General features: G+C 41.5%; 1 protein-coding gene across 5 annotated transcripts; it reads right to left on the bottom strand.

The window, feature by feature from the left end:
- Positions 1-306: 306 nt before the first annotated feature.
- LOC103989714 (uncharacterized) lies at positions 307-19,456 on the bottom strand. Of its 5 annotated transcripts, none has more exons than XM_009408656.3 (4): positions 18,860-19,456; positions 17,996-18,736; positions 16,288-17,433; positions 307-3,690 (listed from the first exon to the last, which is right to left on the bottom strand). In XM_009408656.3, exons 1-4 carry the CDS (start codon positions 19,044-19,046, stop codon positions 716-718), a joined length of 5,049 nt encoding a protein of 1,682 aa, XP_009406931.2. In that variant the 5' UTR covers positions 19,047-19,456; the 3' UTR covers positions 307-715. The 5 variants fall into 5 exon arrangements, with proteins under 5 accessions (XP_009406931.2, XP_009406932.2, XP_018683202.2 ...); XM_009408657.3 differs by having other exon boundaries at positions 307-3,687; XM_018827657.2 differs by having other exon boundaries at positions 16,288-17,430.
- Positions 19,457-22,796: the final 3,340 nt, after the last annotated feature.

Raw genomic sequence — 22,796 nt, 5'->3', positions numbered from 1 at the left:
CACTAAAAATAGTTAATAGTAGGAAGACAGGAAACGTGTAATCAAAACTTATATAAGAACGTGTTATCAAAACACAGAATGAAACGCACCTCATTCCATTTGAGGGTACCATAACACGTCGCTTATTCATTAAGAACAAAAACAAAATGAGAGCATAGTCGTAAGAAAATATCACGAGAGAAAGCATTACCTGGAACTCTATATGAAGCTGCGCCGAAGAGTAGGAATGGCAAGCAGTCGCTCATCCTCGCTCGTAGATCACATCGCCCTACTCTATCAACTGGAATCGCATATAACATCAGCGCATGAAGGAAAATAAATCTGACTGATTCGAGACTTCTTTTTTTTTTTCTTTGGGCTAAAAAAAGGCTAATAATATTTAAACCCAATCCAGGGTGCAACCGATGTTGCATCGGGACGTGGGCAACAAAAGATGATGGAACAGAACAGACCCATCTCATTCAAAACCCCATCCCGTCCAGGGAGGAAAGAAGGAGATCAACCAAGCCCAAGAGATTATGGACGGAACATCAAATCCACTCCCCCCTCCCTGTTGTTTTCATTCAAATTACAAAAGGTAAATATGATACAAACAGACGTGGAAACTGCATCTATCAACCACCAACCTATATGGCCACCCTGATTCTAGAACCCCCCCCCCGGCAATCATCCCCTACCGTCCATCCTTCTATTTAATCAAAAGCCCCGTCTCGTGCTACCTGCCTCCCATGTCTCCCCGCCATGACTCCATCATATCAGTGCTACCTACGCTGGCCCTAGCGGCATAATGCATCTTAAGGGCCGCAACAGGGTCTGAGACCCCTCCACCACCGACCAAGATCCCTCCTCCCCCCATCATGTTGGCACCCAGAGGAGTTACCCTACCTTGCTGTTGAAACCCTGAAACAATCCCAATCGCATTCCTCTTCTGCAGCTCAGGGATGTTCTCTATCCGCTTTCCGTCTGACGACAACTGCTGCATACAAGACTGTGGATAGTCTGTTACAACCCCATTCCGAATTGGAATAGCATCTTTGGTGGAATAAAATGAGACGCCTGCGAGCGATCCTTGGTACTTTGCCAACATAGCTGTTGTATCTGGCAATGATGGATTCCCATTCTGTACTCTCTTCCCATCCCAGAAGCCATAAGTTCTTGCAGGAGGATCCTCCAGGCCTACTTGGCCATTACCAACATCAGAGACAAGTCGATTACCATCTTTAACAATACAGGAAGAATTTGCAGTTGAACAACCGTCCAACTTCGGTGATGAAGGTACATTGCTTTCATGGGAGGAAGTGCCGGATTTCTGCAAAGAACATGTGTGACTAAGAATTTTACCAAACAGCTTCACATCGCCAGTTCGGTGTTCCTCAATCTCAGAGCAAGCATTCTTGACACAAGTTCTAAGCTCAGCTTCCGAATGATTTTCGCTCCTCGATGGACATGACATACTAGACCTAGAATGCGAAGGATCACTTTTATTCCAGTGCATGTCTGACATGAAAAACTGATTCGACTGAGACACTCCACATCTCTTGGATTCAGTTTCAAGCAGACTTCGCTTCTCACCTGCTGGAAGGTCAGTTTCTCTCTTGACCTCCTGATTCAATGCCTGCAGTGGATAACCTCTCAGAATATGCATGTTATGGTCGACTTGGTTCACTGGCAGGTTTCTGGTTATATACTGCTGGTATATATCTCTTTTTACCATGTTCTGGTGCCACTTACTCCCATGCTCCTCAAAGTTCAAAGTAGTTTCGGATGACACATCAATTGGGCCCCCAAAACAAACGGAAGATGGATCTGGCAAGAATGAATTCAGTGGTATAGAATGGACATCCTCCTGCTTTAACAAGACAGTCTGGTGTTTCTTAGGTACACATGGGAGTAGATCCAGTTGCATCTGCTGCTGATAGTTGGGGCCAAAGGTCAGACGATGACAAACATTAACCTTGTTTCCTGAGAGCAAGGGAGCCCCACTTGCATTAGAATCTGGTACAGTGTTAAGAGAGCCATTGCCAATTGCTGTGAAGTTATTGTTTATCGATTTTTTATTTGATAACCCGACCTCAGTGGTTGGTGATGCTTTTGAATCTACTTCCTTCAAGCCATCAGCAGGATAACTTCCATCGGTACCTGTTTTGTGAACAATGCTAGCGGTTAATTGTTTTGACTGTCCATCCATACATGCTATAGCAACAGGGTCAGTTTTTCGGATTGTAACAACCGATTTAGTTGGAGAAATAATATTAGCAATTCTCCCAACTTTTGTTTCTGTATCAGCTGAATCTGTAACCTTACAAAGTTGTGCAGCTTTAGTACCTCCCAGTGCATCAACAATGCTTTCCTTTGGACATGCATCAGATTGAAGATTATCTGCCTCCCCTACTAGCTCATCATCATGAATTGTAGATACATACTTGGTGTCGACCTTTTCTCCCCCACCATCCAGATCTGGTCCTGCCGATACATCCTCATCCTCTTTATTTGATCTATCAGTTTCAACATGGAAATGGGTGCTTGCAACATGAGCAATCCCTTCATAGCTAATGTTAGCTACAGACTGGGAGGCGTCCACACCCATTTTTGAACAAGATTGGGTACTGCAGATAGCAGAATTCATCTCAGCAACACAGGCGTCATCTGTGTCACTCCTTCCACCATTTGTGTCACTCAATGGCATCCCCGCATTGACAGTGCCTTGGAGAATGACATCAAGACCAAGGCACTTTCGAGCCTTACTGAAGAAGATCTTGCATTGCTCCCTTGATCTTCTCATACAGCTTGAGATCCTGGTGAAATCTTTGCCATACATGCTCAAAGCCTGGACAAATATAGATTTCTCATCATCTGTCCAATCAGCTGAGTCCAGTTCTCCACTACCCTCATCGGAGCAGTCATCCTCATCTAGGTTTTGAGTAATTTCTGGTGTCAGCAGTCGGTCTGCTGTAATGCAGTTCATCTTCTCAGAAGGATCAATGGAGCTGGTATCACATGAGCTCATTGCCTCTGAGAACAGAGCACCACGAATGCCTGCTAACACATCAGCAGCTACAGATTCCCTTTCTTCACCTGAAATATTAACACTGTTCGCCCCTTCTAAGTAAGGCACTTTCACATCATTGTAGGTCCCATAAACAACACTTCCGATATTCTTTTCACTCCTTGCAGTACCATGACCATGTGCTACTGCAATCGGAGCTGAAGCCAACCTATCAGGAGAAACACAACTTATTTCATGATTCCACTTGTTTCCTGATGCTACAAGGTAGGTGTTGGCTCGTAAGCACTGCTGCTGCTTTCTGAGATCCAAGCATTTCTTCACTTCTTTGAAACTCTCTGATTTATGGTTCTTATAATAAAATTCAATGCAGTCTGCCGTTGTTTTGTGGTTCAGAGACAAAGAAATCCTAGCAAAATCTTTACCATACTTTGCAAGCATCTCCATGAAAACTACTTTTTCATCCTGTGACCATGGGTTTATCGTTGCTCTTTCCTTCTCAAAAATAAGAGGATCTTCTATTAATCCATTTTGTGTAACAAACCTGCTGTATGTCTTTTCCTTGTCATCTAATATTAATGCTGGCATCTTCAAGTTATTTCTATAAAGCTTTATCAGTGAATCTGACAGTAATTTACCAGTAAAGTCCACTATTTCAGTTGTAGGAACCAGAGTTAAATTACCTGCTGCAAGTATTATGAAATTTTCAGATGACAACAATCAGACGAATAACAAAGAAGAAAAAGATTTGCAAGAACAATCATGTGAGCTCTTAGATGACAAAATATCCAAAAAATTCCAAAAGCTCATATAAAAATAAATAAATATACACAATCAACACACGTTTTGAAAAGTGCATCATAAAAGCTTGTTCAAACTTGTTCAAACTACCTTGAAAACAATAATGAAATGTTACCAGCAGAAGTTGCCAAATTGATTAGAACTTGTGTTTCTACTGTTCATACTCAATAATCATAAGATACTGCATTCTACCTTCAACCAACACTTAACTTCACGTCCATTCATCCATTACAGCTAATAAGTATAACAGATTTGCAGTTTATCCGCATGCATATTACAATAAAGCAAGCAAAAAAGCTCTAAGCTTCCAACAAAGCCATCCAGAAATTCATTCTTTGTCATCAGAGCAAACTGATCAAATGGTTCAATTCACAGCAATAGCTATGGATAGTTGTGAGTCAATATCAAAGTCCATTAACTAAATGTCCTTCAAACTAATAAAATGGCACACCAAAGATTGCATACACCAAAGAGGAAAAAATGACACAAAAGAGCATCTGTAGTGAACGGAATGAAGTATGCCCTAGTCATTACAGCTCTGATACAAACAAGGGAGAAAGAGAAAACAAGAAGTAACAAATATAACAAAAAGATTTTAAAAGAAATGTTCCAACAGTGGTGAGGAAAAAAATAGCAAAACAAAGATGCAGAATCACATAGAGAATACTAAGACCCATTTACGTACAAAACAATCTGTATTACAAGAAGAAAAGCTCCCCTTTTATGGATATAATAAACATGAAGTTTTATTCTAATCTAAAAGTAAAGGAACTATCTTCTTCCAGCTAGTTTCTAAACTAGTCCAATTATCTAATTAGCATGCAGCGTATTAAATATGATTAAGCAACATAAACAATTTGTTGATATATTTAAGTCCAACCAGGACTCTCTTAATAGAAATAAGAGAAGCAACCATTGATATCTTCACTCCAAAGTCAGCCCACCATTCCTCTTATCTATCGCAATCACCACAGGAAGGTACACTGAAAATGTATATGCATCCATTTTGGACGTGTGCAACACCTCCCAGTTAGGACCTATTCATGACCTCTGATTCTTACTCTTACGAGTGTAAACGAAGGGCAGCTGATCAGCCATTACAATTTGCATCTAGTTATTGTTTTACAAGATCAAGTCCAAAAAAGAGAGCTTGAATAACTGTCACAATACCACACAAGGTCATCAGAACATAGATTCAGCCTCGACCATATCCTTTAACCCGAAAAACCACTTTACTAAATAGTTAGATGTTAGAACCCTTACAGATTCTAAACTTGAGGTTGATCCCTTTAGGGGATAGGCCTCCTTGGAACTCTATAGGGGTTCCTCCCTCCAAGTTGCTGCTCAAAGGCTGCAGAAAAGATTTATTTATTGCTTATGAAAAGAGGATGAATACATGGCTATTTATAGGGCTTCTAAACCCTAACTCCTAATATGACACCTACTCAAGACTCCTACTTCTAACCAACTTCTAATAGGACTCCTACTAAGACTCTTATTCCTTTACAACTCCTAATTCTTCTCTAAGAAACAACCTCCTAACCTTAGTCGACCTCTTCACCTCTTTAATAGGGGTCGGCTTAGGTAGATTTTACATGAATGTCCCTCTCAATTAGGACTCTCCTAGCTGGAGTCCTAACAGACCCGCTCTCTTCAAATCAGTCTTCTCCTTGAGGCTGACAATTCATGAATTCTGAGAATTTGATCTTCAAGTCGTCATAATTCTCCCAAGTGGTATCTTTTGTTGGTAGGTTCACCTACTGTATTAGCACTTCAGTAGTGGGTCGTCGTCGTCGAATCACGATCCGTCGATCGATAATGGCACTTGGCTGGGTCTGGAGCTCTCCTTGGATGGTCATATTTGCTGGGTGGCTTTGGGCTGTCTCCAAGCACCTATTTACAATTTTCGTCTGGTCGTCGGTTTGTGGGTGATATGCCATACTCCTTTTCAATTTAGTACCCTGCATATGGAATAACTTTGTCCAAAATCTGCTCGTGAAGATGCAAGTAGAATGTCACAAGTACAATGCGTCCCTTATAGTGTAATTCTTTTGAGTCCCAATTGTAATGAGCCACAGAGCTTGGTGCTTCCTCCAATTTTTTTATGATCTTACTGGTCTCCGAATCTTCCTGTCATTCCATCTTAATATCCTCAAGGAAGTCACTGGTCGGAAGTGAAACGATCGAAAATTCAGCTTGCTCAGGTAGTTGCGAAAGCGCATCTGCAACAACATTCTCTTTCCCCTTTTTGTAAGTTATTTTATAATCAAATCTAAGAAGTTTTATTACCCATTTTTGCTGCTCAGGAGATGATATCTTTTGCTCCAAAAAGTACTTGAGACTTTTATAGTCAATTTTAATATGAAATCATCGACCGATCAAGTAGGGTCTCCACCTCGTTGCTGCTTGCACAATGATGAGCATCTCCTTATCACATGTTGACATATTTTGATGGGAGGGAGACAATGCCTTGCTAGTGTATGCGAGTGGTCGACCATCTTGCATGAGAATAGCTCAAATTCCGACTCCAGAAGCGTCGGCCTCAATAATGAAGGGTCGGCTGAAATCTGGTAGTGCTAGCACCGACGTCATCGTCATAGCTGCCTTAAGTTTGTCGAAGGCAGCGGAGGCCTTGTCTGAGCATTGAAAGACCTTTTTTAAGTAAGGAAGTGGTGCACTGATCTTTCCATAGTTTTTCACAAACTTGCGGTAGTAGCCTGTTAAACCCAGAAAGTCATGTAGCAATTTTATGTTTCTCAGGGTCGACCAGTTCTACATTGCTTCTATATAGGAGGGGTCCACCATCACACCTTTCTCTGATATGATATGCCCAAGATATTCCATCTTTTGTTGAAGAAAGTAAAAATTCGTAGTGGTCATTGTGTGTTCGAAAGGCGATTTTCGATATGTCTTTTTCACACACTCGTATTTGATGATACCCGGATCGAAGGCTTTGTGAAGATTTGTGCTCCCTTTCATCTAGCAATTCATCTACTACTGGAATAGGGTATTTATCATTGATGGTTATGCCATTGAGAGCTCGATAATCAACGCATATTCGCCATGTTTCATCCTTGTGTACAAGTAGCACCGATGAAGAGTAGAGGCTGCAACTTGGCCGAATAACTCCTAGAAGAATCGTTATATAATGATCATGCTGACGGATAAGAGGTAGGTTGTGCGATTCGTCAAATATATCTGAAAATTCAGCAAGCAAAGGAAGTAGGTTTGGATCTTCAAATTCTATTAGCTCTCCCTTAGATTGCTACTCAAGTTGTACCAAAAAACCGTTGCATGCTTTATGCAAAACCTTCTCCATTTGTTGTGTGCAAATTGTCGTTACGTCGCCCCCACGTTTCCCGTGCAATATCACCTGTTTCTCCTTACTGTAAAATTTCATAATTAGTTGCATAAAATTCCAAGAAACATCACCTAATGTCGTCAACCATTTAATTCTGAGCATGGCCTCATAATCATCAAGAGGGAGGAGGAAGAAATATGCAATTATCTCTTGGTCCTACAGCAATAGTTTCACTCGCGAGCGCCTACGATCATACTTCAAAATCCATCCGTAGGCGACCTTAACGTCAAACATGCTGCAATTCTCGATAGGTAAAGCCATTCGGACAGCAACCTTACTATTTAGGAAGTTATTAGTACTGCCCGTTGTCACGAACGGTCATCGCGCACCCGCAACAACTCCGTTCAACGAACCGTTCGTCGCTCTCATCTACATGTACAGCTATTTGGCAGCCTGTTTTGCCTTGGTTTTGAGTCATTTTGCTTGTTGTTGTTGTTGGCCCCCCGATCGGATAAGGGCAAAGTTGTTGCTCTTAGTTCGAGCAGTTCTGAATCCAGCAGCGACGACGAGGAGTCGCAAGGACCTCGGATGGGAGCAATGCGTTTTTTGAACGCCATACGAGGTCAAGTGGGGGAGAACATGAAGACAAAGCTACAAAAAGCAGGAAGTAGAGAGCTGATGTATGTGGACATCAAACTAAATGGCCAAACGACCCGTGCAATGGTGGACACGGGCGCTACCCACAACTTCATAGCCGATCGAGAAGCAAAGCAACTTGGGTTGATCTTGGAGAAGAGCCCAAGCCGAATGAAGGCGGTGAACTCGGAGGCCAGGCGAATCTCCGGGTTGGCAAAGGGAGTTCCCATCAAAATCGGGACATGGAGCGGGAACACCAACATGATGGTAGTGCCACTGGATGACTTCCAAGTGATTCTTGGAATGGAGTTCTTGCACGCGACAAAGTTGGTGCCAATGCCGTTCTTGAACTCCCAGTGTATGATGCGAGGTGACGACCCCTGCGTGGTTCTTGTGTCTCGGAGAGGAACCAAGGAGCCCCAATACATATCGACACTACAACTGAATAAAGGGGTGCGAAAAGGTGAATTAACATTCGTGGCTACTATGAAGCTAGAGCCACTTGACGAGAAGGTCATTCAAGAACCTGCTGTGGTGGTGAACGTCCTGAAAGAGTTCAATGACGTCATGCCACCTAAGTTGCCAAAGACTCTTCCACCACGCAGAGGCGTGGATCACAGCATCGAGCTGGAGACAGGAGTGAAACCTCCAGCGAGACCACCCTACCGCATGTCCCCGCCAGAGTTGGCAGAACTCAGAAAGCAGTTAGGTGAACTGCTAAGCGGTGGTCTCATCCGTAGCTCTAAAGCACCTTTCGGAGCTCTAGTTCTCTTCCAGAAGAAACAAGATGGCAGCCTCCGACTATGCGTCGATTACCGAGCCCTTAACAAAGTGACAGTGAAGAACAAGTATCCCATCCCGCTCATCGCGGACTTGTTCGACCAGTTGGGCAAAGCCAAGTATTTCTCGAAACTCGACCTTCGGTCGGGGTATTGGCATGTGCGCATTACTGAAGGCGACGAACCGAAGACTACCTGTGTGACCAGGTATGGAGCGTTTGAGTTCTTGATGATGCCTTTCGGCTTAACCAACGCTCAGGCCACGTCCTGCACTCTCATGAACCAACTATTCAAGGAGTATTTGGACAAGTTCGTGGTCGTCTACTTAGACGATATCGTCGTATACAGCCAAACGCTCGAGGAGCATGTTCAGTACCTTCGGACAATTTTTAAGGTTCTCAGGGAGAACACTTTGTTCGTAAAAAAGGAGAAATGCTACTTCGCCCAAACGAAGATCTTATTCTTGGGGCATCGAATCGGTGATGGTTCCATTCGCATGGATAAATCAAAAGTGCAAGCGGTTGCGGAATGACGAACTCCAAAAAAGGTGCCAGAGTTGAGATCCTTCCTTGGTTCCGTCAACTACTATCGACGCTTCATAGCGGGGTACTCGAAGCGTGCAACTCCACTGACGGAGTTACTGAAGGAGCAGCCTTGGAAGTGGTCGGACACATGTGAAATAGCATTCCAAGATCTGAAGGCTGCTGTTATGGAAGAACCAGTGCTTAAATTGCCAGACTATGGGGAGCCTTTTGAAGTCCATACAGATGCTTCGGACTTCGCTATTGGGGGAGTACTCATGCAAGAAGGTCATCCGGTGGCCTACGAGAGCCGCAAGCTCAACGAGACCGAGCAGCGATATCTAGTGCACGAGAAGGAGATGACAGCGTTGATCCACTGTCTACGAGTTTGGCGACACTACCTTCTCGGATCGCGATTTGTGCTGAGGATAGACAACATCGCTTTGAGCTATTTCCAAACACAGAAGAAACTTTCCCCAAAACAAGCACGGTGGCAGGACTTCTTGGCTGAATTTGATATGGCAATGGAGAATAAGCCTGGGAAGGCAAATATCGTGGCCGATGCATTGAGTCGGAAAGTGGAGCGCGTGAATGTCGTACAATTGGAGGGCGGAGGCCAAGCAAGTCAATTGCACTCCAACTTCCTTTCCAGGATCAAGGATGGACTGTATGGTGATCCCCAGGCAGTTCTCCTAATGCAGCTCATCAAAGAAAGCAAGGCACGACGATTTTGGGTCCAGGAGGGACTCGTGTACACAAAAGGGAATCGGGTTTATGTTCCTCGAGTGGACAATTTGAGGCGTGAACTCTTAAGAGAGTGTCACGATTCCCTTTAGGCTAGACACCCAGGTATTCATCGAACGTTGGCTCTTGTGGAGAGGGCCTTCTATTGGCCGAAGATGGGGACTTATGTGGAGGAATATGTTCGAACATGCCTCACTTGCCAACAAGACAAGGCGGAGCGGCGGAAGCCGGTGGAACTTTTGGAGTCGTTGCCCGTACCAGAAAGGTCGTGCGAGAGCATTTCCTTAGACTTCATATCGAGCTTGCCACTAGTAGGGAGACTCGAATCGATACTCGTGGCAATCGATCGATTTTCAAAGTATACAACTTTCATTGCTGCTCCCCTACACTGTTCAGCAGAGGAGGCGGCCAAGCTGATGATGAAGGATGTGGTGAAGTATTGGGGAGTCCCGCACAATATCATCAGTGATCGGGATGCTCGGTTCCTGGGACGATTCTAGACCGAGTTATTCAAACTGTTGGGATCCAAATTATACTTCTCCATAAGTCTCCACTCCCAGACAGATGGCCAAACTGAGAGGATAAACTCGCTCCTGGAGCAATATCTCCGGCACTACGTGAGTGCCAACCAACGAGATTAGGTGAAGCTGTTGGACATTGCCCAATTCTCCTACAACTTGTAGCGGAGCTCTGTATCCAACAAGAGCCCCTTCGAGATCATTACCGGACAACAACCGACAACTCCTCACACCATGGCAATTGGGTATACTGGGAGTAGTCCGTCAGCCCACCACTTCGCAAAGGAGTGGCACCAAAATGCAGATATTGCGCGGGCTTACTTGGAGAAGGCGGCAAAAAGGATGAAGAAGTGAGCAGACTTGGGAAGGCGACCGCAAGAGTTCAAGGTTGGCGATTTGGTGTTGGTAAAGCTCCAACCAGCATCACTCAAATTCTTTAGGAACAAAGTCCACAAAGGATCGGTGCGCAAGTACGAAGGGCCCTTCCCAATTATCAACAGGGTAGGCAACGTCTCTTACAAGTTGCAGCTGCCGACGTGGTTCAAAATTCACAACGTTCTTCACGCCAACAACCTAAAAGCCTACCACTCGGATCCGCAAGATGCTTCCCGAAGTGTTCCAACTCAGCTACCTCCCATCACAGTCTCCTACGAGAAGCGAGTTGAAGCCATTCTGGCGGACCGCAAAATAAAGCTACCCAATGGAGCTGAGCAAACAGAGTACTTGGTGAAGTGGCGAAAGCTTCCCCGAACTGAAGCAAGTTGGGAGCTTGAAGACGCCCTACGACATGAAGAAGCAATCATCAACAACTACAAACAAGCGTCGACGAGGGCGTCAACAGTTCAAGTGGGCGAGAATGTCACGAACGGTCGTCGCGCACCCGCAACAACTCCGTTCAACGAACCGTTCGTCGCTCTCATCTACATGTACAACTACTTGGCAGCCTGTTTTGCCTTGGTTTCAAGTCATTTTGCTTGTAAAAATGTAAGTGTGCCGCGGGCTCTCATCTACATGTACACACGAACAAGTTGCAGCGTTACAAAGCGACCGCTCACCGAACCTAGCAAAACAGCCCTAAAACAACTCTGTTTTCGTGTGCCGCGGGCTGTTTTCTATAGCCCGCCTCCGCTCACCAAAACGTCAGCCATCTCAGCCCCTTTGAACCCCCCGGGTGGCACAAGGCTGGATGGGGCTTCGGTATAGTGTCGGGCGTTTAACAACCTTTCGCAAGTTCGCACATTACCTTGACGGGAACTTGTTGTCACGCCCGGCACCCGGTGAGCAGCTGTTTGTGGATTTGCAATTGTTCGTTCAACCCTCTAAAGTCCTTGTTTTCCCCCTCTCCCTCTTTTTTCTTGTGCACGCAAGGTGTTCGCTAAATTGCTTGTAAAGCTTCCCCTCTTTTCGCGAAACGTCGGGACTTGTCCGTCACTCGTTCTTTCAAACTAATCAATTTTCTCTTTTACAGGTCCTTTGGGACCTGCGAGAGGTTGCAAGTGGGCTGATCTTTGCGGAGCAATATCGCAAGGGCGAAGCGCGACTTAGGCAACGCAAGCTAAGTTCGCGTCTTTGCCGCAAGGGTGCCTCACGCCTTAGCAATTCTAGTTAAGGCTGCGACACCGTGTCGATGAGAACAGTGATCGGTTGTTGTTTGAGAAGGCCTCCGACTTTCATCGTTTGCGGGTTTGAGTAGCCGGCTAGTGCATATACCGTAACTTTGGTCGGTTTTGGCTCTTCTTCTGCACCTTCTTCATGTTCAAGGCTCTCTTCTGGATGTTCAATGACCTCTTCTTCTACTGGTTCAATCATAAGAAGTCTCCTTTTACTACAGCGATGCTCACGGCTCAACGGCTCGTCGCAATGCCAACATAACCCCTTCGCATATCGCTCCCGAAGCTCCCCTTGTCAACCTCTTTAGTGCAGGAACTCGGTCGATAGTAAGGGGGGTTGAGGGCTTCAGTATTGCTAGTCGAGGAGCGACCCTAGTCCTCCGAGCTTCATGGTTCAATCGCTCCTCTTGATGTCGTGCGAAAGAGATGGCTGCCGTAAACGTGTACGGTTGTCGTGCATTAACTTCTCCCCGGATCTCCGACTTCAAGCCCTCAATGAAGGTCCCCAATAGTTGTTTTTTAGACCAATCACGAGTTTGATTAGATAACCTTTCAAACCTGGTTTGGTACTCCTGAATAATGGAGGTTTGTCGAATCTTTACTAGTTGTCCGTCAATGTTCTCGTAATCAGTTGGTCCGAAGCGGATCAGCAATCCTTCTTTGAATTGTCACCATGAGAAGATTCCATGAGTGTGTTCAAACCAGTCAAACCATTATATGGCATCCCCTTCAAGATGTATAGTCGCAATTTTCACCATAGATACGTCCGTGGTTTTGTGGTATCGAAAATATCGCTCCGCGCGCAAGATCCAACCAATCGGGTCTCCTTCCCATCTAGGGAAGTCCACCATCATGCGTGGATAGTTGGGGTCGGTTATAGAGCCTCCCCTCCATTGAAAGTCATCTCTTCGGGCTTGGTGCGATTGGGCAAAGCTCTCTCCTTGATGTGATTTCTTCGGGCTTAGTGGTCGGCCCAATCTGAGTTCGGTAAAGAGCGTCCGAATCTTATCCTCCATTCGCGCCTCGAAGACTTCAAATTTAGTATTGATTGCCTCCTCAGATGTCATAGTATATGCCTCCAAATATGTGATGTTAAGATCTCTCTTTCGTTGCCGGGTTAAAGGCATGTATAGGTTGAGAGAAGTGATGGTCGAAAGGATTGGTGGATCGGTGGATATAGGCTGCGGTTTAGGCTTGTTTTGTGGTTGTTTTGGGTGCAGTTTAAGGGTGTGGTTTAGTGGAGTTTTAGGGCTGTGGATAAAAGTTTTAGATCTGTGGTAGATGGCAGCAAAGGTTTGATAGAAATCAATGTAAGTTGTTGCAGGTATATGTTGTCTTGTAAGAGCATAATTGTCGTCAAAGAAACAACGATTTCTCGATGAAATTTCTACCAAAAACTTGAGAAATTTGAGGAGGGAATTGACAGCAAAATCTCAATTTATATGACAGCAAGAATGTCCAATTTAATCAAGAAAATTTCGATAGTATAACAGCAAGGAAATTGGTGCATGTTGTGGTGGCAGAATTCTCATCGAAAAATTTTAACGGTTTGCGACGAAAATTTGCAGCAACACAAAATCGTTTTTAGAGATGAATTCCTTAATAGATCAATCTTAGATGGAAGCCAAGATGATCTATGAAGTGTATAAGAAACTTCATTCAAAAAAGATTACAAATAGATGGGTTAAGGCAACAACATGCGACTGAAATTTTCAGCATCACAGATTTTCAAATGTAGCAGATTGGACGTAAAAGATCAGTGGTTTATATTAAGAATTTTTCGACGAAACCAAAGGGAAATCCACTGTTAGGAAGTGTCAAAGCTATCATAAAAATTTCATAGATATTTGGATAGAAAAAACATAGTAGCAAGATCAAACAAACTGTGCTATGCGGCTGAAATTTTACAGTGCAGATTTTCAAGTATAGCAGATTAGACGTAAAAGATCAATGGTTTATATTGAGAATTTTTTGACAAAACAAAAGGAAAATCTGCTGTTAGGAAGTGTCAAAGCTGTCATTAAAATTTGGTAGAGGTTTGGATAGAAAAAACGTAGTAGCAAGATCAAACAATCTGTGCTATGCGGCTCGAATTATGCAATGTATCTTTCGTCGTAGAGATAAAAACTTTGCAATGAAAAGTTTATGCAGCAATATAGGAATAATTTTTTTTTGGATTTTCGAATAAGGATAACTAAATTGCAGCAGCAGTAAGGTAGGAAACCAGAACCTGTTGCAATTCACGGGGAGATCAAAGGATGATCTGCGATGGTGGAGATGACGGCAGAATTTGGCGACGATCTTTTAAGCAATTGTGGGAATTACTTTGGGCGATTGTGGAGGGCTGATGGATGGCTATGGAAGGGCAGCGAAACGCCAAGAATGTTGTTCTAATACCAAGTGTTAGAACCCTTGCAGATTCTAAACTTGGGATTGATCTCTTTAGGGGATCAGCGTCCTTGGAACTCTATAAGGGTTCCTCCATCCAAGTTGCTGCTCAAAGACTGCATAAAAGATTTATCTATTGCTTATGAAAAGATGAGAAATATATGGCTATTTATAGGACTTCTAAACCCTAACTCCTAATAGAACTCCTACTCAAGACTCCTACTTCTAACCAACTCCTAATAGGACTACTACTCAAGACTTCTATTCCTTTACAACTCCTAATTCTTCTCTAAGAAACAACCTCCTAACCCTAGCCGGTCTCTTCACCTCTTTAATAGGGGTCGGCTTAGGTAGGTTTTACATGAATATCCCTCTCAATTATGACTCTCCTAACTGGAATCCTAACATTAGATTCTCCAATTTCCATTAGCATCCATCCAACAAACTCATGTTATACAATATTCATCATGGTCAACAATAGCTAATTTGAATCTAAAGAACATTCAATTTTTAAAAATCTAACACATCCTTAACTTCTCAGCAATTGTTTCTCTTTATTATTCTACCTTTTTTCTTTTTCTTTTTCCCTTTCATCATGTTCTTTGTTTTCCATTACAGGAGAGCTTGTTAAAGCCTGCAAAGGGGCCATCCAATTTGGCAGGTACTAATGTCTGTTGAGCTTCAAGGTTATTATATTAGAAGACAATTAATAAATATTAGATATAATGACATATTTGTACGTCTTTCGAGTTTTGCAGGGATATATATTCTAATTAATAAATATTATATATATATATATATATATATATATATACACACACACACACATCTAGAAATACTAAACATTTCCAAGAAATGGAATGATGGGATACATCATTAAAAGATGCAATCTAGAAATAAAGTTACCAAAGAACAGTAGATCACTGCATGCAACAACAAAAAAAAAAAACTTCCTTCTGGCTTATCAACACTCCAAAAAGCCTACAGGCCACAAAGATGGTTTGATCATAGACCACATCAAACACCAACCTGACCCATAAAGGTATATAAGCAATCGCCATTTTGGAAGCATACCTCTGCCTCACAGGCCACAATATGTTTAGGATTGCTCATAAAATGAATTTTAATGACTTAATGAGAGGTTTGCTTGAATAGTCTTAGAAGTAATATGTAATATCAGTTAACATGGTCCCAGTACCTCCACATCATATGAGATAATCTGAAGGGAATTATTAAACAGCTATACAAAGGTTTTTTGCTGCTTCAGAACGCACTGTTAGAATCAGCAGTTTAGTGTACCCGCAAAACAAAAGGGAGAGAGAGTGACAATGCAATATATTCTATGAAGTCTCTTCAACCTAGAAAAATGATATGACTGCTAGAGGTAATTCGTACAAACAAATGACACATCAAGTAGCAGATTTTTTTTTTAAGAAAAAACTTACTTAGTTCACAAACCAAAGGCGAAATGTATCATACACCTTTTAAACAAAGATAGTTTTATCAAAGATCATCTAAATGGCGATTGCAGACTTTAGAAACATCTCTGACAACCCTAATCATGTTCTGATAATAATCCATGACCTCTGGATGCTAAAACTTATTATCACCGTAATAGCAACAAAACATCAAGCATTGTCAAATGGAAAATAGTGACATAAAATTTATAAGCCAATGTACCTTAGCTGGTGAGCTTCACCAACCATATAATGCCTAATAAGATACTGGGAAACTATTATAGAGTAACATGATCAATTATGTGCAAAAAAAAGGATAACCTGCAGAACAGGGCTGTTCCGTCATAAGTGCTTAGTGATTTTCTGGATAATTTTAAGTGCATCAAACTACCACAGAGCCATAATGCATATAGGCATGATTCAAGCTACAAAGGGAAGACTATAACATTATGGACAAACATTATCTTCAAACATCAATGAGAAAAGAAAAGAAAAATACTAGAGAAAGAGGACAGACTTAGGACTCACCGGGCAATGCAAACCGAGACCGGATCGAAGACCGTTGCTTTTGAGAACCATTTTGAGACGAACGGTTACTAAGTTCAAAACGTTTGGTTGACTTTGTACGAAGTTTCCTTATATAAAGAAGGCGCAAGTCCTCCTTCCATAAGTGATGCAGTGCCTTGAATTTAAGAGTAAGAACCCGTTCTTTAAATTTTACCTGGCACTTACGAATACTGAGCTTTTCTTTGATTGTCGAGTCATTCTGCCTGCATGCTGTGAGGTTAACCAATCCCCAAATATCTGACTGCAGCGGATTTGTTGGAAGTGATGTGCCAAGTAACTTCCAGGCATGTTCTGAAGCATTCTTGTTAAAATCCATAATTGAAGTTATTAAATTAGAGTGTATATTTCCTCGCAGAGTCTCATCAGAGCTTATACAAGCACTAACACTGCCTCTATCTACATAATCTCTGTTCCCATCTTCAGATGCAACCATTAGCCTTCCCCCATCATCTGAGTCGACAGTCTGCTGTACTTCACTAGACTTCAGTCTTTCATCCTCAATTGATGAGTGGCTTTCAGACAGTTTCTCAATGCCAAAACCAATCTTAGATGATGATGTTTCTAGATGAATAACATTGTTGTCTTCAACTATTGTGCCATGTTCAACGAGACTGTTACAAGGCACATGCTGTACATAAGCCATTTGAGTCAAATCTACATTTTGATCCTTCAAATGATTAGATTCATTTGGTACACCAACCAACGGCTGTATGCAAGCTTCTGCAGCAGAGTCATTAGCTAAATTGAAGGAAGTTTGATAAGAACAAGCTTTAGCATCACAATCCAGTGACTTAAGCTCTTTTTCTAACAAATCAATTTCGCATTCTATCTTTTCCAATCCATTTGATATATCCCCTTTCAATTTCAATAGTTTGTTCAGAGCAGAATGCTTCGTGAAAGTGGAATCACCAGAGAAGGCATCCTCAGACTGAAACAAATCAGCAAGCAGAGAATAGAGGGAACTAATAAAACTGGCCTCTAAATGGTCCAAATCAATTGAAACTTCCTCACAGAAAGATCGAAGCGTGGATCCAGGTAAATCACTGTTTTGACTCATCCCATTATCATCATTCACAGTCCTGCTGCAAGGCTTATCTTCAGTACCTGCTGTAAAATGTTAAATCCAAACCATGCATATATCTGAGTTAAAACTAATTACTCTGGCTTGAAGTCTAGAAAATTCTGTGTAAAACTTAGGTTAATCATCAGAGTTCTCCCAATAAAAGTCCCACTGACCAAAATGAGTTATACCATGAAAGGAACGACTGAATCAGCTAACACGAAACAGAAACATGAAAGCAACATAAACGGAAACATGAAAGTAAAGATTAATGATGATGACAATGATGTCCCTGATGTTTATATAATGAAGTATTAAACAATAACAGAAACACATGAATAATTGACGGGAGTTTTGACGTCCTGAAACTACAGAATACTGCTGAATAAGGGCTATTAGCTGTCCCTAGAAAATGTGACAATTGAGGGTTAATGAGTCTATATGAGATGCACTCTTCCTAAAAGAACTGAAAATAGTTGAGAGCCCCATTGCCAAAATACATGGGGTTCCCATGTGTCTAAGACAATTGCAGAAACCCTGTAACAGACTCATATCAATGCATGAAGAACAAGCACAACAAAAAATAAAGCAACAACCATCATGGCTCACCTGGTGATGAACTGCAAGTAGCAGACTGTGAAGTTGTGGGTGACAGACATCCGGAGATGCCTGTAACTTGTTGGCCATTGTCACTGGAGGCTCCCTTGCCACCACCAACAGAAGTTTCCGTAGATCCCTCTACCTTTTGCTTCTCATACTTAGCCAACCCCTGGCCCCATCCAAGTCGAGGCTTCTTCTTTGAAACACCTTCATCAGAAGGGAGAGAGGAAATTACTGGAGACTGCATCGGAGTTTCCTTTCCCAAGGGCAACCCTGTCTCAAGGCCAGCTTCCCCCAGCTCGGATCTGCCAGTCTTTGCCGACACCAGACTACCAGGACGGCTCCACTTTTTCCAGGGTATAGAAACTAACGAATTGTCCCGATGATCAAATCTGTGGCCTGTGTCCAAGCTGTCATCGACACCACCGTTCTTATCATTTTGTTCTTTCTGGGAGGTCTGGGATGTGCATGAGATCGGAGCAGCGACTGGCCGCTGGGCGGTCGCATGGGGATCGTGATGGTGCTGCCTCGAGTCACCAGAATCCCAATATGGGGATCGTCGGAAAGATCCCCGGCTATCCCTGCTGCTGCCACCGCTGCTGCTACGGCAGCCACCGCCATATCTAACGGACAACGGCCTAAAGCCATCTTCTTCGAACCAAAACCTATCAGACCGTGATGGTGTGCATCCATGACCACTGGAATCTTCCGGGTGGACCTGATGGAAACTTCCGCCCTGCCGGTAATGACCTTTATAAGAAAAATTCCTTACTAATTAGGACGGAAACGGGAGGAAAGCAAGTAAAACACAGAGAAAACACAAGATTTGGCCCAGATGTCCCAGATCTGCCACGAAACAGGGTTGCAAATTACCTGAGAGGGGTCGGCGAGGGGAGGCACGGGGCAAGTCACGGGGACCGTGGTAGGGATCCCTCCACCGAGAAGCAGACGAGGAGCCCCCGCCGCCGCCGCCGCCGCCTAGGGCATCCCCTCTCTCGTTCTTCTTGTGGTCCTTGAAGGCGTACTCCTTGCGATCCCAGGGTAGTGGTTCGGGAGGCATCAATTTTCACAGCTCCAAAGGGCATGCAGGCCCAATAAGAACGAAGCAGCTCCACCAATCCGAGGAAGCCTCCTTCAACCCAAGGGCCTTCCTCGGATCTCAGTCAATCTATTCCCTAAGGTTTCCACCGGTGGGGCAGATCCAAAGTCCCGTTCAAAACACGCACCAGGAACTTCTATCTAGGGTTTCTCCCGTTGTGAGGAGGAAAACAAGACAGAAACAAGACGTTCTCAACGGAGGCAGAAGCAGGACCTCGTCGTGAGCTCGGGGGCGCGGAGAAGAAGGCGAAGGAGCCACCCGCCGCCACCGCGCCCGATGGTCTTCGCCGGACGCCCCGATCCCGTCTTTTCTGGTGCGTGAGGAAACGGACGCCGAGCTGCGGAAGAGAGAGAAGAGGAGAAGAAAACATGAGTCGATAAAATGAAGAACGCCCACAGCCTGGATTTTAATGCTCCTTAACCAGATTTCAATCCCCTTTGGCGTCCGCTAAAAAATAATAATAATAATAATACTTAACTGTTTTTTTTTTTTATATCCCTTTCCCCTTTTTTTTTCTTAAGGTACGTCTTCTCTTTCTTCCCCTCACGCTTTCCTGCGCTTGCCGTATGCGGACTCCAACCCCCTTCTTCCCCAAACTACCCCCGAGCCCGATTCGAAACCACGATCCAACCAGCACGCATCCCACGGCGCCGAAACGAAAGGGGCAGTTTCGTGAATTCATGGAAGTTCGAGGGTCGTTTCCCGAAGCCCGCTCCGGCTTCGAGATCCTTCTCCGCTCGATCGAGGGGTGCGCCCGGTCAACCGCGAGCCACGTCGTGTCCCAACTCACTCACGCGTGCGTGCGTGCGTGGGGCACGTGCGGGACACGTGACAACGGCAGGACCGGGAAAGGAATTAAATTAAATCAAAGAATTTTAATTTAATTTAATAGCGTCAGTTTAGGACTAACAAAAAGGAATAATAAATAGAGGGAAATGGGAAAGATATTCTTTGTCTAGTTGACAAGTATGGTGGGGCTTATCCTTGAAAAGATGCCTCGAGGTGATGATGGCATGTGTTCGTATGGTGGGGAGGGAGGGAGGATGAAAGGGAAGCTTGTAGAGAGAGAGAGAGAAAAGGATTGGATGTGGGTGGGGGAGAGAGATGGGTGCTTTTGACCTTCTACTATGACTTACGTTTCAAAGATAAGCATGTGGGGGAAGTTTTTGTTAAATCATGTCCCAAATCAATCATTTTATATGCAAGTTGATAGGGGATGTTCCAAAATTGGGATCCCCATTTATGAGAGTTAAATTAAAATGTGTTTTTTATAAAGTTATATACGATTCTAACGAGCATGAGATGAATGCTTTATGATTTTTTACATTATTATAGGTATTCTAAAAACAAAAAATATTTATGTTTAATCTTACTTTCCATCCTAATCACATAAGATTCCTGTTATTCTAATTATATAGGAAATCTGGCATTTTTTTAATAGTAAGGATTATTTTTAATACCAATGTTTTTTAAAGTAAATATTCTAATTATATATATATATATTTACTAGAAATATTTTTAATAGGTATATATTCTAAAAATTAATTTTTTTTTATTTTTTTTAATGACGAAGATAGAATTGAAGCTTAAGATGTTACGATAAACTATCAATATCTTTATCCATTAAATTAACTAGTAACTTCTAATAATAAGAAATTATTTATATGAGAATTATAGAAAAAATAACGAACATTTAGAGTCGAAGGAGAATCTCTTTCTAGCAAAATTTAATCCTCTCCATAACATTTATAAAGTAAAATACAATGTTATAATATTCTCTTCGATACTCAAACTAATTCTCCCTTACTTCCTCCTTTTATCCCTTTGTATTTAAAACTTGGCAGTGGCATAAAATATTTTTATACATATATAAGAACACTTATATATATTATAGTTGGTATTTTCTTAATTATTCATTAAATATTATTTGTAATGTTTATATTGATTTAATTGAAGTTATTCTTCATCCAATCAATATTTAACACATGAAAAAAAAATATTCTTTCAAACAAGGATAATTTGAAAAGTATTTTTTAATGTTAAATAGTTGGAGACTTTAGATTATAACTAAGGATCTCTCTATGTTTTTTTTCTTATTTTCATTGTTATATTTCGTCTAAATTAGTTTTTGTTGAGAGATCATAATAATAGTTAGTATGTGTTTAGTTTCATATTTGAGTCTATATATGAGTCTTTTTCCATGTCATTATTATAATTAATTTCTTATTTATTAATATAATCTCCTTGGATTATAGCTTGTCATGCCAACAAATAAGTATATTAGTAAATCTAAAGAGGTATATGTATATGTAATTTTTTTTATTATGATTTGAAATGTGAAATGATGTTCTATTTATTATATTTTTATTTTGATCCTGTGATGATATTTACCATTGGCAATATAAATTATTATTAATTTTGAATCATTGCTCCAAGGTATTAACCTAATGGATCGTTTTCAAGCTACAATTCTTATTTTTTTAAACAACACCACCAAACCTTTCTAATCACTTGCCATCGAAAATTGACTTGAAAGTTTCTAATTCACCTGTTCAACATCATTTTTATTTATCTTTAACACGATATCTTTGTACTATCATAACCTAATGCATAATTCATGTCATTAATGTCTCGAGAGGAAAATATTAACATCTTGGCGCTATGAGTTTGACCTCTTGGTATCATGAGGTCGATATCTTGGACCATGGACCAATATAACTGATTACATATAATACCAAAAAGATTTTATAATTTACTTAGATATTAAGATATGTTCTCGCGCGTAATAATATTTATAATCTTAATATAAAAGCCTGCCAAGTGTGTTCTCTATCTCTTTCATACTCTTTTAAGCCTAACTATATTCAGCTGTTACTCAATATCACTTTATATTCAAAACTAATTCAAGCATTAAAAGTGCTCTATCAAATATATTCGATATAATATTTATAAAAATTGATTTATTCAAAACGAGTATATTCTACATATCTTGACATTAAGTTGAAATAAACACAGAATAAGATTTTAATTGGTTCTGAATCATTATCCCAGTAGAATAATCATAGTATGCTTTAACAATATCAATTAAAGTTAGTCGTTCAGATTTTATATTTTACAAATCTATGTTAAATTAGTCAAAAATGATATACGTAATAATTTTTGCGCCCAAACTATCAAGAAATGACATAATACATAATATTAAATAAATATTAGTTGAACGCCATCACCCAACTCACACTCAATTAGAAAACTCAAACTATCAAGAAATGACATAATGCATATTAAACTATAGTATTTTATTACATAAATATTATTTGAACACAATTTAAAATGAATGGGAGCATATAAAGGATCGAACTCATAATCTACTTTTGATCGAGTAACTAATCATTTCAATAAGCTTAACATATTTGGGTTGCAATTGCATCCCATTTTATGTTTTATATAAACCATAATATAATCGTTTATAAATTATATAAACTACTATTATATCATTAAAAAAAATCTAAAACATAAAAAGATTTATGAATTAATTAACGAGAGACGGAAGTTGGAGGGGGTAATTAAAGATTACCTCATGGTTAATTATGATTAGCATCTCGATCTCTATACTTAAAAAAATAGTATTATGATCCTTACACTCATGAAGGTGAAATATTTAATCCAAATTCTTCTTATTTAGTTAACTTCATCAACTAAAAAATTACATAT

This window comes from Musa acuminata, chromosome BXJ3-6 (assembly GCF_036884655.1).
Source record: "Musa acuminata AAA Group cultivar baxijiao chromosome BXJ3-6, Cavendish_Baxijiao_AAA, whole genome shotgun sequence".
In the NCBI taxonomy this organism is placed as follows: Eukaryota; Viridiplantae; Streptophyta; class Magnoliopsida; order Zingiberales; family Musaceae; genus Musa; species Musa acuminata.
The sequence above is the reverse complement of the archived record's forward strand: the minus strand, read 5'-3'. Positions and strand labels throughout refer to the sequence as shown.

What these genes read in the sequence shown, in the direction of transcription:
- LOC103989714 (XM_009408656.3), bottom strand. Translation starts at nt 19,046, where the DNA reads ATGCCTCCCGAACCACTACCCTGGGATCGCAAGGAGTACGCCTTCAAG. An exon ending in CCCTCGCCGACCCCTCTCAG is followed by an intron (nt 18,737 to 18,859) that starts GTAATTTGCAAC and finishes TTTCTTATAAAG; the next exon opens with GTCATTACCGGCAGGGCGGA. An exon ending in TACTTGCAGTTCATCACCAG is followed by an intron (nt 17,434 to 17,995) that starts GTGAGCCATGAT and finishes AACATTTTACAG; the next exon opens with CAGGTACTGAAGATAAGCCT.